The 12,103-nt window shown below is 54.4% G+C and overlaps 4 protein-coding genes across 4 annotated transcripts; 3 read left to right on the plus strand and 1 right to left on the minus strand.

Moving 5' to 3' along the window:
- Positions 1–1,155: 1,155 nt before the first annotated feature.
- On the plus strand, positions 1,156–2,429 carry LY79DRAFT_574959 (uncharacterized protein; the record flags this gene model as incomplete). The annotated part of the gene is made up of 2 exons (XM_060559657.1): positions 1,156–2,227; positions 2,302–2,429. The coding sequence occupies 2 exons, from the start codon at positions 1,156–1,158 to the stop codon at positions 2,427–2,429; spliced, it is 1,200 nt and encodes a 399-aa protein (XP_060421209.1).
- Positions 2,430–2,708: 279 nt separating this feature from the next.
- On the plus strand, positions 2,709–3,579 carry LY79DRAFT_29631 (uncharacterized protein). The gene has a single exon (XM_060552251.1). The coding sequence runs from the start codon at positions 2,987–2,989 to the stop codon at positions 3,455–3,457; it is 471 nt and encodes a 156-aa protein (XP_060421210.1). The 5' UTR covers positions 2,709–2,986; the 3' UTR covers positions 3,458–3,579.
- Positions 3,580–3,733: 154 nt separating this feature from the next.
- Positions 3,734–4,881, plus strand: LY79DRAFT_534510 (uncharacterized protein). Its single transcript, XM_060556434.1, has one exon. It carries the CDS (start codon positions 3,782–3,784, stop codon positions 4,403–4,405), a length of 624 nt encoding a protein of 207 aa, XP_060421211.1. The 5' UTR covers positions 3,734–3,781; the 3' UTR covers positions 4,406–4,881.
- Positions 4,882–6,084: 1,203 nt separating this feature from the next.
- On the minus strand, positions 6,085–6,536 carry LY79DRAFT_29653 (uncharacterized protein). Its single transcript, XM_060552254.1, has one exon. The coding sequence runs from the start codon at positions 6,477–6,479 to the stop codon at positions 6,162–6,164; it is 318 nt and encodes a 105-aa protein (XP_060421212.1). The 5' UTR covers positions 6,480–6,536; the 3' UTR covers positions 6,085–6,161.
- Positions 6,537–12,103: the final 5,567 nt, after the last annotated feature.

Raw genomic sequence — 12,103 nt, forward strand, 5'->3', positions numbered from 1 at the left:
CCCGAGCTCCTGCGGTTCGTCACATCAAGACAACTAAGGTACTCAAGCAAGCATCTTCAAAGACAGCAAGAAAGACAAAAAAAAAAAAGCAACATCTCACACTGCCCCCTCCCCCCTTCAAAAACAATAATAACAAGGGGCGTACCTACACACACACACACACACACACACACGCATACATAGAGGCTCACCCCCAATAACACGGGAAACCCCGCTCCTGAAAGTCCTCGCGGAAGAGTGGGAAGAGGAAGAGAAAAAAAAAATACATCTCCACTATCACAACATCATCGGTAGTCCCTCCTGGCTCACTTTGGAGACGCCAGTACTCGACACACCGCGCCGACTGAACAACAATACCTGGGGCCCCCCTGCCACAGCCTCCAGTTGACCTCGAGACCTTTCACCAAACCGTCTTCGATACCGCAGATCTTTGTCCCATTTCGACCTCGTCCCAGGGACGTACTCCAGGTCTCCTCCTTTCCTCCTAGTGGTCCTGTCAAAAACTGGGCCGCCATCTCTTCTTCCACTCAACTCCCTCGTTCTACACCACGCTACGCACTACCGCGCATCCGCTCCGCTCTCGCTGGCCCGCACCACAATACCTAACCTGGTCGTCCTTCTCTCCTCCATCTCCTCTAGGCTCCTCCTCAGCCTGACCCCCCGGTTCCAATCTGAACAAGCCTACTACCCTACCTAAATCGCCCCAACCCTGCCCCTTCGGCCTCTTTCCCACGGGATATTGGCGCTGTCGATCACTCTGAGTCGGAGTCGTCACAGCTGTCTGCAGAGAAAGGGTCTCCACACTCCTCCCATGTTCCGCTGACCACTGTGCAACAAGCTTCATACGACTCTTGCCTGGTCAGCCCAAACGATTGGTCTCAGCTCTCAACTGGTTCAAGTAGTCGTGTCAGTAGTCCACAAGCACACACTTAAACCTCGCTGATCCCCCAACCTCAACCTGCCCAACTCCTACGGGATCATCCAGTTCTATCCGATCCGTGACACGACTTGGCTTTCTACCATAATAGTCGTTACATACACTCGCATCTGATCAGTTCACGCTATCACATCGAACATCTAATACGCCTTGTTTTTATTTTTATTTTGTTTGACGGCCTACCTCGTCATCCCATCTCACCAACACCACCACCGATCATGACTATGACGTTAGATTCTCAGCAACGATTCGGACCCCTAAACACCTTCGACCACCTGTCTTCCTACGCACACTCTTCCGCCTCCCCTCAGTTCTCAAACCCGTGGGCCAACACCTCGTCGCCGCAAGCCCCCCAGGGCTTGTACGCCGGCCACGGTCTCGGCTCCGGTTTGGGTCTGGAGAGGTCACACACCGCTAGGACCAGCACTAGCAGCAATGCCTCGTCTTTGGGTTCTTACGGACAGATTCCCGTGACGGCAGCTTCAGCAGGTAGTCTCCCCATGGCAGACCCTCTGCCTAGGACGGACTTACTCACTGTTCCCCAAGATATTCTCAGTATCAATCGCATGGCTGCCACTTCCGCTCCTGCCTATGGTGATGCTCCCTACGCGACGGCTGCTTCTCCCGTAAACGGCTCATACACGGCATCGCCTACCCCCTACGAGACAATGGGCTACGCTCCCGCTCCCATGCGCTCGACGTTTGCTCTCGCCCCGGAACCCGAACACTCTAGGAGGTTCTCTCACTCGTCAGTACCCTCAACTTCCTTGGTCGACATCTCGGACCCCAGTGTCTTGGCCCGGCCCCATCGCAACTCAATGATTGACTTTAACAACAGAGGACTCCACCACCACGACGAACGACGGAGCTTCGCCGATGCTCTCGACGCAAGCCACGGCATGCTCGCTATGAGCCAAGAGACTCCTCGCAACATCTACGGCGCCCGCAGTGATAGGGGATCGGGGGATTCCTATGGCTTCCCCTCGACGCATTCGACCAGCTCATCCGTCTCCTCCACCTCTGGATTCGGCAACTACTACGGCGCCGACTCTGTCAGTGACTACTCGACTGCCGGATCAGACATTGAGTCTGTCACCTCCCGAACCCTCCCTCGGCCACACGGCCTCATAGCACCTCAGATCCCCCCAGCTCCCCAGTCCATGATGGGTCAGTTCAGCTCCAAGGTGTCGTCTAGCACGCAGAAGAAGCACAAGTGCAAGGTCTGCGACAAGCGCTTCACTCGCCCTTCGTCCCTTCAGACGCACATGTACAGCCACACTGGCGAGAAGCGTATGTTATCACTCGGCCGCAACAAGGCGGTGCTTGTCTTGTTCCATGTTGCAAAAATGCTAATCTTACTGTAGCCTTTGCTTGCGAGGTTGAGGGCTGTGGCCGTCACTTTTCAGTCGTCTCAAATCTTCGGAGGCACAAGAAGGTCCACAAGGGCGACGCCCGGTCTGAGGCCGGTTCGGAAGACCACCACTCTGACTAAATGTCCTCACGTTCGAGCCCTTTCCTGCAGGCTCGAATTGTAAAACACGCCTGTACACACAGCTTCAAACTGTGGAGGGCAGTGAGCAGGGCTAGTACGACATCACGAGTTTTCCTAGTTCGAGTCACGATCAACATCCCATATCCACCCCCGACGCCAATCAGACAGACATCCTGCATCTCCTATCGAGTGGCTCTACAATGAGTTTTTCAAAGTTTCCCATTATTAGACGATTCGAATTGTTTACCCGGTTTTTCATACGATACCATTCTCTACCCTCGTTTTAATATCCATCTATCGGCGAGCGAAAGAGACAAAGGCAAAATTTTGGCGACAGGACGGGAACTGGCGGGCGGGTTGTCACTTTCGGTTCATCGTCATACAGGGTATCATGATATGTTGGAATTCTTCACCCTCATCTTGTTTCTGTTTATTTCAGCCGTGGCGCGATTTGAGCACGCGGACTCCGGATCAATGGCGAACAACGCAGCGGTATCGGCGGCATCTCCACGGCCCAACGAGGCGCGCGAAGAAAAGGGGAGAAGTGTGCAGCGGACATGGGCCCGAACTCAACTCTCTGTCGATCGCTCACCCCACACCAGATCACGAAACGCGCCTGCTCCTACTTGGACCGGAGACGGGTTGATGGTTGGCCCGGCCCAACCACGTTCTGCATTTATTTCGGTTGTCAGTTATGTGCGAAAGAGGAAGATCTCCAAGTGGTCACAGAGGACCTGGTGATACCCTCACCCTCGGCGTTAAAAGGATATCGGGCTGATTGCCTTGGTTGCTGGCTGGTTTTGTATCATTTCAATTTTTTGTTGCGCGCTCATCATGTCATTTTCACATTTCTTTTGATTCCATCAAGGTTTCTAGAGATGACGAACGAGAAGAGGTTGTTTACCATCGGTGGTATGCCTCGCACAAAAACTCGACCCATATGTCCAGAGGGTTTTGGAAGAACCGGACAAAAGGCGATCTGTACTAGTAGTTTTTCACACTGGATGATTATACCCATCACACTATGAGGTGCCACTGCGCATTTTCTAGTTTGCATCGATTGGGTGAATTGCCTTCATGTTTTGTGCTCTGTTACTGCTACTGCTACTACCACACCTAATGGGTTGGGGGTGGGCATTGAGGCAGACAGGAATGGGGGGAGAGGTGGCAACGGCGGGATATGACTTTGAAACCAAGTAACGAACGGACCGGGATATCAGATTTGGGAAAGCATACGTACATGTGTACCAACATAGTATAGTTTAATTATAATGCAAAGGACAACTAAGAAGGGTTATCAACAACCTCCGTCTTCCCTATTGGGACCCGCCTCTTCACCCTGCGTGCATGAAATGAAGACAGTCGCTCATCAGCCGTGTCGATGGATTGACAAGGCAGGATCAGAGCAACTTAGCTGGGAAGATGACCTCCGAGAAAATCGCGAGACGCTGGACAGGGAGGTGTGGCTCATAAGTTACAGGCACTCGTCATACTGGAGTGAAAACGGAGGGTTGTCCTCGCTCTTTCGTTGGCATCGAGATGGGGGATCCCCGATAATATGCATAGTTTCATGCACACACCCCAAGGACGAAGCGCCATTGCCTGCCATCCCATCACATATGCATCTCCCCGCAACGAGAAAGGGAGAATGGGATGAGAGCGTATGGTTTTGGGACCCAGGCTTTGGGCTTTGGGCTTTGGGGGTGGGGGTTCGGCTCTCACCGACTCGCCACCGACTCCCCGACCTCCCCCCGCGGTGCTTCCGATGGTCTATTCTGGCAATGATGTGTTTGCTCATGAACATGCGTGCTCCTGCCTGGGGGGACAACCGTTGTGTTGGTGAGATTGGGGGCCCAAAACGCCTTGTTATCCTCCCCAATCACCTCCTCCTCCGAGGCAGGAGTTTTGAGGCTTTACAGCACCGGCCGGTACCGCTCAGATACTGCAAGCCAATGAGAGGGATAAGTCTAAAGTGAAGGGAAGAGCGTGATGTTGTTTCGTTCTGACGACAGCTGGGTGCACCATGAATGACTGGTCAGTGATTTGATAGAGACCGACCCCATTCCGAGAAAAGGGGGAAAGAGGTAGCGTCGATCTCAAAGAAGGGGGAGGAGGTTCGGCGTGTGTAGGTATCCATGTGAAAAAGACAGGAGTAACTGCCGCGTGGTCGGCGATCGACACGGGCCACGTTCGGTACGCGGGGACGCACGCAGGTATGCACGCACGCTCGTTCGCTTATGCCCACCTTGGAAGCGTAGCATATACACGCATCACTATACCCGCGGATAGGCAAGATCGTCCATTGGGAACGTGGTTCACAAGCCGTTCCTACTCGGGAGCGAGGGGGGTGGACGTCCTGTAAAGTGGAGGCTCGAGGCGCAACGTCGTTGACATTGGCGCTGGTGTCCACAGCCTATGTCAGCTGGTCCGATCCTGGTGGCGGCAACTTCGGACCATGGAACAAGGCGCCGTTGCGGCGACTGTTACGAACGCGGCGACGCGGATGGGTGGCTAAAAGGGAAAGGGGAAAGGGGAGAGACGAGGCTACGTAGGTGGCACCCGGTTGACAAAAAAGATAGCACACCTAAAGTACTTTCTTACACCACATCTACCCCAAGACTATTAACAAGTGTTTTTTTCTTATGCTGACACAGCCACAAGACGCAGTTAGGATATAGGAAAAATATATCTAATAGTAGGTAGAACATACTGGCATTAATTCTAACTATTTTATATAGGTATATCTATGTATTTAGTGTTGTGCTGTCTATAATAGTGCAGGGGGTGTTTAGGTGTGCCATCTTTTTTGTCAACCGGGTGGGTGGGTACCTAGTCTGGTGTAGGTACTCCGTATTTAGCGGTATGTCTACGTAGCTAACAGGGTCTGAAAGACGCTGTGTCCCAGATGGCACTAAGCCACGTTTGCTGTGAAGAAGTGACGGATGGCGCATTAGAAACGGAAGGGGGGCTTGTTTTAGCGCCATGTAAGATGTGGTATAGAACGCGCCGAGTGACCACTAGAGGGGCAATTTGCCCTTCTGCCTCAAGACCGGTATTATATCGGATCTTTATGCCCGTCCGTTTGACCTAATGTAGCAGAGGACAGGGCGCGAGGGGACATGAAGGGAGCAAGAAGGAAAACAGAAGAGTGACGAGGAGGGAGACCACGCAGAGGGTTTGGAGACTGCCGGTGTCAAACGGTGGGGCGGTCTGGGGGAGGCAGAAATAAAGATAAGAAAGACGAGCGTAAGAGGTGGATGAAAAGTGCTAGAGACTGGACTACCGGTAGGTTTGGGGGGGGGGGGGGGGGGGGGGGGACATTGGAAGAAGAGCAAGGAAGTAAGGCTCCGCTGGCCCCTGGGCTGGTTTGGCTGGGGATGACGATGCTGGAACGGTGGCATACCTATGGAGACTGCGAGCCTCGATGCGGCAAAATGGTTGGCAGGCCAAGATAACGACCTATCATTGTATGCAAGATGAGACGGAGCTGCTGAAGGAGTGAGCTATCCGCAATCGCGATGATACGCTGCACAGTACCTTGGCTAGGTACCTACCTAGCACACAAGCGAGAAAACTGGGGGGAAACTGACTACTCCGTACAGTACCGGTGTTGTCCCTGCCCACTACCTAGAGGAGTCGACCGTGGGGTTGGGGGAGGAGGAGGAGTGGAAAGACGGCGCGTGGCAGGAGGGATGTGTGCTCAGCACCCGACGAGGCCCTAGCCTGCCCACCTCAGCTCCGGCTCCAGCGCTGGGCGAGCGGACGGGCGGGCGGAACGAACGATGAAAGTAAAAATGGGTACCTGCGTTTCAGCAACATGCCGGACTCTCCACTGCAGCACGCGTCGAGCAGCGTTGGCAACAGGCGGCCTCTGATCATTGCCGGCTGGAGATACACACTGAAGTCAAGCTCGATCAAGCTTTGTGATGGACTGAAGGCGGGGTGATTGGACGACGACCTCCTACCCCTCCCCCCAGCGGGGGCGATTTCGGGGGATGGAGCCGACCATGCCAAAGGTCTGAGAGTGTAGACTGAGAGGAGCCAATCCATCCTCAACGTCTTGGGTCTTGGGGGGGGGCAAAGGATACTGTTGCACGCGTGTACAGATACGTATAGACCTGAGGTGAATTGCTGTGTACTGCGTGGTATTTGCATAGCATCTACCTACTGTACTTAGATGCACACCATGCCATGACCACCCGCTAGGAACCCACAGAGAATCCATTCCCGTGCGATCCACCGGGAACATGGCGAGGCTACATCTAGTGTAGCACCAACGAGACGCCAGATGCAGCGTGCTCCAAGTGGCCAAACGAACAAAGATCCGGGGGCACGACCGACCGAGCTGCTCGCGATGCACCCGATTCTATGGAACGGACGTGAACCAAGTCTGTGACCTCTCTGAAATCCTCTTGGCCCATGCCGTTCCCCGACCTGTAAGACAGGGCTGGGGAGGTCGCCGTTGAACGGTGAGGTGGTGAGGCAGTGAGGCAAGGCGAATATCGTCAAGCTCGCCGAGTGACTGAAGATCCGCTAGGTACCCGGGGTTGACTGCTATTCTTCTGGCGTTCAGGTACTCCAGTTCACGAGGACGGGGCTGTCCAGTCGTGTCCGCTGCGAGAACGGCGTCGTTGGCACTGTTAGGTAAATGGATCTTGTCCTTTGGCAGATTTCCAAGTGACCAACCAACAAATCACTGCTACCTGGCAATGGCAGCCCAATGCATGATCCGATGCTGGCTCCGTTCATTTGAGGAGGTCGCACAACATTTGCGGGGTCTTCTGCCCGTCTACCCAAGTGATTTACACTAGTGCGGGTACGCCGGCCTTGAAGCACAGCGGGCGCGCCAAAGCCACAGACGCCAATGGCAATACAGCATTCTGAGCCACTCAGACGTAGACATGCCCGTGGCCCATTGCCGGCGGACTGCGAGGGAGATTCCGGCCAGCATTCTTATCGCATCATGATGGAGACAGATGGCCATCGGAAAGGGGGGGGGACAGATAAACACAACAAAAGGCTTAGAAGCGCCCCTGCTAGCCTCAACGTCATCGCAGGAGGCGATCGGGCTCTGACTCTTCTTCATGTTGTGTGCGGTGATTAAAATCTTGTGTCCGATTGGACACGGCTGTCGAGTCGCATGCAGAGAGTGGGTGCGGATGGGTTGACTAGTATCACTATGCGTTTGTGGCCAACATCAAGTGCTTTGAAGTACATCAGTGCATCGGCACGGCACCGTTCCGCAGCGGCGCCCGCGACGGACCATTTGGCGGCCGGGGAATGTCACGGTTCCACCTGAGGGTGGGAGGGTATGAAAGCAGCCAACGAGCGGTTGCGCTAGTGAGGCTAGCTTCGAGCAGCTTTGATGCTAGGTCAGACCAAGGCAGACGCCTCTCGAAATGTGATCGTCAGGGTCTTTTTGCTCACCTAGCCAGAATCCTAGGGAGTGAACGCCCACCCCGGACTTTTTTCTCTTCCTTTCTCTAGAGGCCTGAGACTAATGGTAACAGGTATAGCTTGTGTCGGTGGCCGCCACAACGGACAATACATGCTTTGGGGGGGGGGGGGGGGTCTGCACGTATGTCTCGATGGCGTTTACCTGTCTCTCTTTGGCCTTGTTCTTTCGCCACCAGCCGAGAGGCAAGTCCTGGATGGCTTCGGTGGAGGAAGGTGTAGTAGATAGGGGTCGTTGGAAGACTCGAGAGTTGAGTGGGAGGGGGCATGCTGTCACTCGCCCTAATCCACGGCATCCTCCATCATTATTACACTGGCGAACTCGAACTATTCCTGCCCAACAGCCGTGGTACTTTGGCAGTCTACCTTTGCTGCGTGGTGGTACCCAGGCGAGAAGATACCTAGGCCTCAGTCTCAGTGACTGACTGCATTAGCACATCACCATCTCCCCCGTCTCCGATGCAAGTCAATTGCCGCGTCCCAAACACACCGCCCATTCGTCAAAGACGGAGGGCCACATATGGGCAGTAAGAGAGCACTGAGAGCTGGGGGGTGCTGTAGTCAGCATAATGTGGCCGGTAATGCGAGCAAGCAGTGCGTGCACCACACTACTGCAAAGAGTGTGCAGCAAAAAAAAAAAAAAGAAGAGCGAGGGACAAGTATAGAGGAACTGCGGAAGTGTCGTGGTTCGTCGTTGGAATTAGCAAACCAGCATCGGTGACGTCGGTGGCTTCCTATGCGGGGCAAGCGGGGATAATCATTCAGTGGTATTCCCAGTCTCACCCGGCACCCGCGAACGTCATTGTGTTCCGGCCGCATTGGAGTCCGGCACGTCCTACTGGTCAACGGTGTAGCACCTGCCCTTGGCGCAAATTTCATGAGCGCTGATTCGTTGTAAAGGGGGGTGAGTATGGGGGGTGTACGAAGAATATGTTCTCGGTACTACCTGTTACAGACACACTGTCTCTTGCTCAGAAGTTGCCGCCTCAGGCTACATGTAGTGTCTATATCAAGTTAAGTGCAAAAATAACTCTGCACCTGGGTGCAGTACGTACCGTGGAAAAGAACTGGGTCATGCGATGTTCTCTTCTCTTACCTGATGGATATGTCACTAGGAAAATGTCGCAAGAAGGAAAAAAAAAAAAGTCAACAACACAGTTTCTTCCGTCCAAGGCCCCAAGTGACTCTGCCATTCGCAGCTGGCCCCATCTCCACCAGCAGGACATGGTGCGCATAGGTGCAAGGCGCAGGCACCTAACTTCTCCTTGCCCAAGTTTCACGCTCCTTGCTGCTGCATTACTTCCCGTCCAAAGACAAGCAGAGGGACAAGCAAACCGATATTACACTACATAGTATGCGATGCAATGGTTATTCGGTTTCTATTTTTCGCATCTCTCTCCACTCATCTCTTCCTTCCCATGTCTAGCTTTCTCGAAACACAAGATCAGCCGCATGCGCGCCATCCAATTGTCGCCATCTCCTTCTGCCCCGCACCCTCCCTTTCCAGTGTCTCGTCGATGAGCCACAGGGATGGATGACCGTGTCACTACCGCCTGGCCTGTCTTTTCTTTTGGGATGAAAAACTTTGCGGGAAATAAGGGGGATGGATGATACCCGCATGCCCCTGGCAAGCATCTGCACGCTAATGCTGGCGACAGGGGATATCTTACCCAAAGAACCGCGTACCTGACCACAAACCATAACAGCCATGGTACCGTACCGTATCCTCTCAGCAGATTCGTACAGCGCACATACCACCCACTAGGCCTATTTTGAAAGGCGGTCAGCCAGCCTAGCCACCCACCCACCCATCTAACCCTAACCCTTGCCACCAAACTTGCTGCTGACGTTGACTAACCCCTGCATTTGCCACTTCTAGATCCCTGTTTCTGCCAGCCCGCTAGCCCCTATATAGTAGCCCCTGGTCAGTGCGGTGTACGAATCTACTGAGAGGATACGGTAGTGATATCGCCTTGTGCCAAAGAGGCTCGCAGCGTCCTGCCTGTCTTGGGCTACCGGCGCTAGCGTGCCTGCATCCCGAACCATACCGTCCATCCAGAGGACGCAACCCTCAGGCGCAACCAAACATGGCATTTTGTTAAATGTCCATGTTCTCGCACATGATAATACCATCACCTCAGACTCAACACGTAAGCCAGCGGAACACATCACAGCCGTGCTGCGCCGCCCTCTTCTTCCATCCTAGCACTTACACTACACATACCCCTCCCACCCCTGGTACAGTGTAGATGCCTCAAAGACAACAGTGAAACAATACAACCACCCCCTCTACGTACCTACCGTACCCTAGACCACACGAGTGAAGCTCCGGCCTTCCCCCAATTGACCAATTCACTCCTGCCTGCGATTCGAGGCCCCAACTCGTCTTCCCTGAGTCAAGCACAGGGCAGACAAGCAGCTGACCCGCAACCCTCTGCTACCGCCAGCTTTCTCGCCAGCTTTCTCGCCAGCCAGTGGGTGCTGTATGCCCTGAACTTTCACTAGTTCGCCGGTGCTCCCCCCCCCCCCCCCCCCCCTCAGCACAGCAGCCATCCCGGCCCCCGTCACTCATTCGCATCAGATAACACAGCATCCCAGCACCAAAGGAAGTATCCTTAATCCCGAACCAGCCCCAATGGCCAGCATCACTGTACCTTCACCCCCCTGACCTGTGATAGCGGTGCAATACTAGTAGTAACGCACCACGCTTTGCGAATAGGCCATGCACACTGCATACGCATAGCACACTATCACCGGTACCATCGACCATCTTGTGTCGACTGACAGACTTGGCTATGTCTCCGGATATCAATCCTGTGCAAGGGCCTTTTCCTCAACCCACCCATCAGGCTGCGTTGTGTCCAATCGCTGTGCCAAACTATTTCAGCAGAAAAACATTCCTGCCCCAGTCCCTGTCAACCCCCCTCCCCGCGGGGCCGGCCCATTCACCGCTGAAATCAAACAATGGGGCCCGTAGCCGGCGTTGCGAAGACGGAAGAAGAGGCCATCAAGGTTCGCCTTCTCTACCTTAGTGCGGAGCGGTACCCGCACTACATCCCAATGCTAATACTTTCCATGATTGCGACATTTTCTGACAGCTGCTTCTGGCCCTGTTTTCCTTGCCTTCTTTTTACGATTCGACTCTATTTTTCTTTCTTTTATTTTTTTCTTTTTACTTTGCCACCGATGGCCTAGTCCATCATCGTTATCATCGTTTCAAACACGGCCAACCGTTGGGGCCGCCTCAACTTAGAGCAACTGGCAATGGACGACCACCCTGGGGCGGGAGCAGAAGGCCCAGGCTTCTCTCCGAGATGAGCTCAATATACAGTAGTCTTGTCGTGTGGGGAGCGTGTCCGATCTGGAGGCCTGCAGCTAGATTCTACTTTGCGCCTGCGTAAAGGGTCTCGGTTGCATCAAGTAAGCAACACCCACTGCTATGTAAGCAGACAAGCAGACCAGATCCATAGACTATGTAAAGCCGGCACCGCAACAGCAAGAACTTTGCTCTGTCGAGTGGCAGGCGATAAACCCTGGGATTGTGACCAGGGTCGTTATCCTCCTGTAGTGTGATATCACTAGTTCAATGTTGATGAAGGTGACACTGGGACGCCCTACCCTAGCATGTCCGCGAGATACAGTGATCCGCCTCGTAGACGTGGGAACTGCACACCCAGAATACAGCATCACATTAGAGGCGCAGCGTTCGGTGCCTCTCGAGAACGGCCGACTAGGCCAATCTGCCAGTCCATCGTTGAGAAACCCGTGTCCGGCGCCCCCGTGGATCTCCAATATCCTCTCCGGCGTCTAGGAACGGTGCATCGAGAGCTGAAGCCCATGGGACTAAGTCGCCTCCGTCAGGCTGCCCCCCGGTAGTGTGAGATATGAAGTAAAAGGCGTCCGTTTGCCCGTCGTCAAGGGCTAGCCGCTGATCGATCGGACACAGCCTAGCGAAAGTGTGCCACTAGCGTGCGCAGCGCCCGTCTCGACATCTCAACGCCGTAGCGGCATACAGTCAGTATCAGATTGCGGGGGAAGGCTATGCCGCGAACGTCAAGCAGCCCCCCTCCCTCCCGTGGCTACTCAACCACGCTTTGCGCCTCGCCCGCGATCCCGCCGCCCTTCGATGAGACACGACGGTATATGCAAGATCTCCCACCAAACACTCCTTTGGCGACTGCGCCGGGCATAGCGCAACGTCGTCCGGCTTCGGGGGGCGT

Source organism: Colletotrichum navitas, assembly GCF_030913465.1.
Source record: "Colletotrichum navitas strain CBS 125086 chromosome Unknown LY79scaffold_1, whole genome shotgun sequence".
Classification (NCBI taxonomy): Eukaryota; Fungi; Ascomycota; class Sordariomycetes; order Glomerellales; family Glomerellaceae; genus Colletotrichum; species Colletotrichum navitas.

What these genes read in the sequence shown, in the direction of transcription:
- LY79DRAFT_534510 (XM_060556434.1), top strand. Translation starts at nt 3,782, where the DNA reads ATGAAGACAGTCGCTCATCAGCCGTGTCGATGGATTGACAAGGCAGGA.
- LY79DRAFT_29653 (XM_060552254.1), bottom strand. Translation starts at nt 6,479, where the DNA reads ATGGATTGGCTCCTCTCAGTCTACACTCTCAGACCTTTGGCATGGTCG.
- LY79DRAFT_29631 (XM_060552251.1), top strand. Translation starts at nt 2,987, where the DNA reads ATGGGCCCGAACTCAACTCTCTGTCGATCGCTCACCCCACACCAGATC.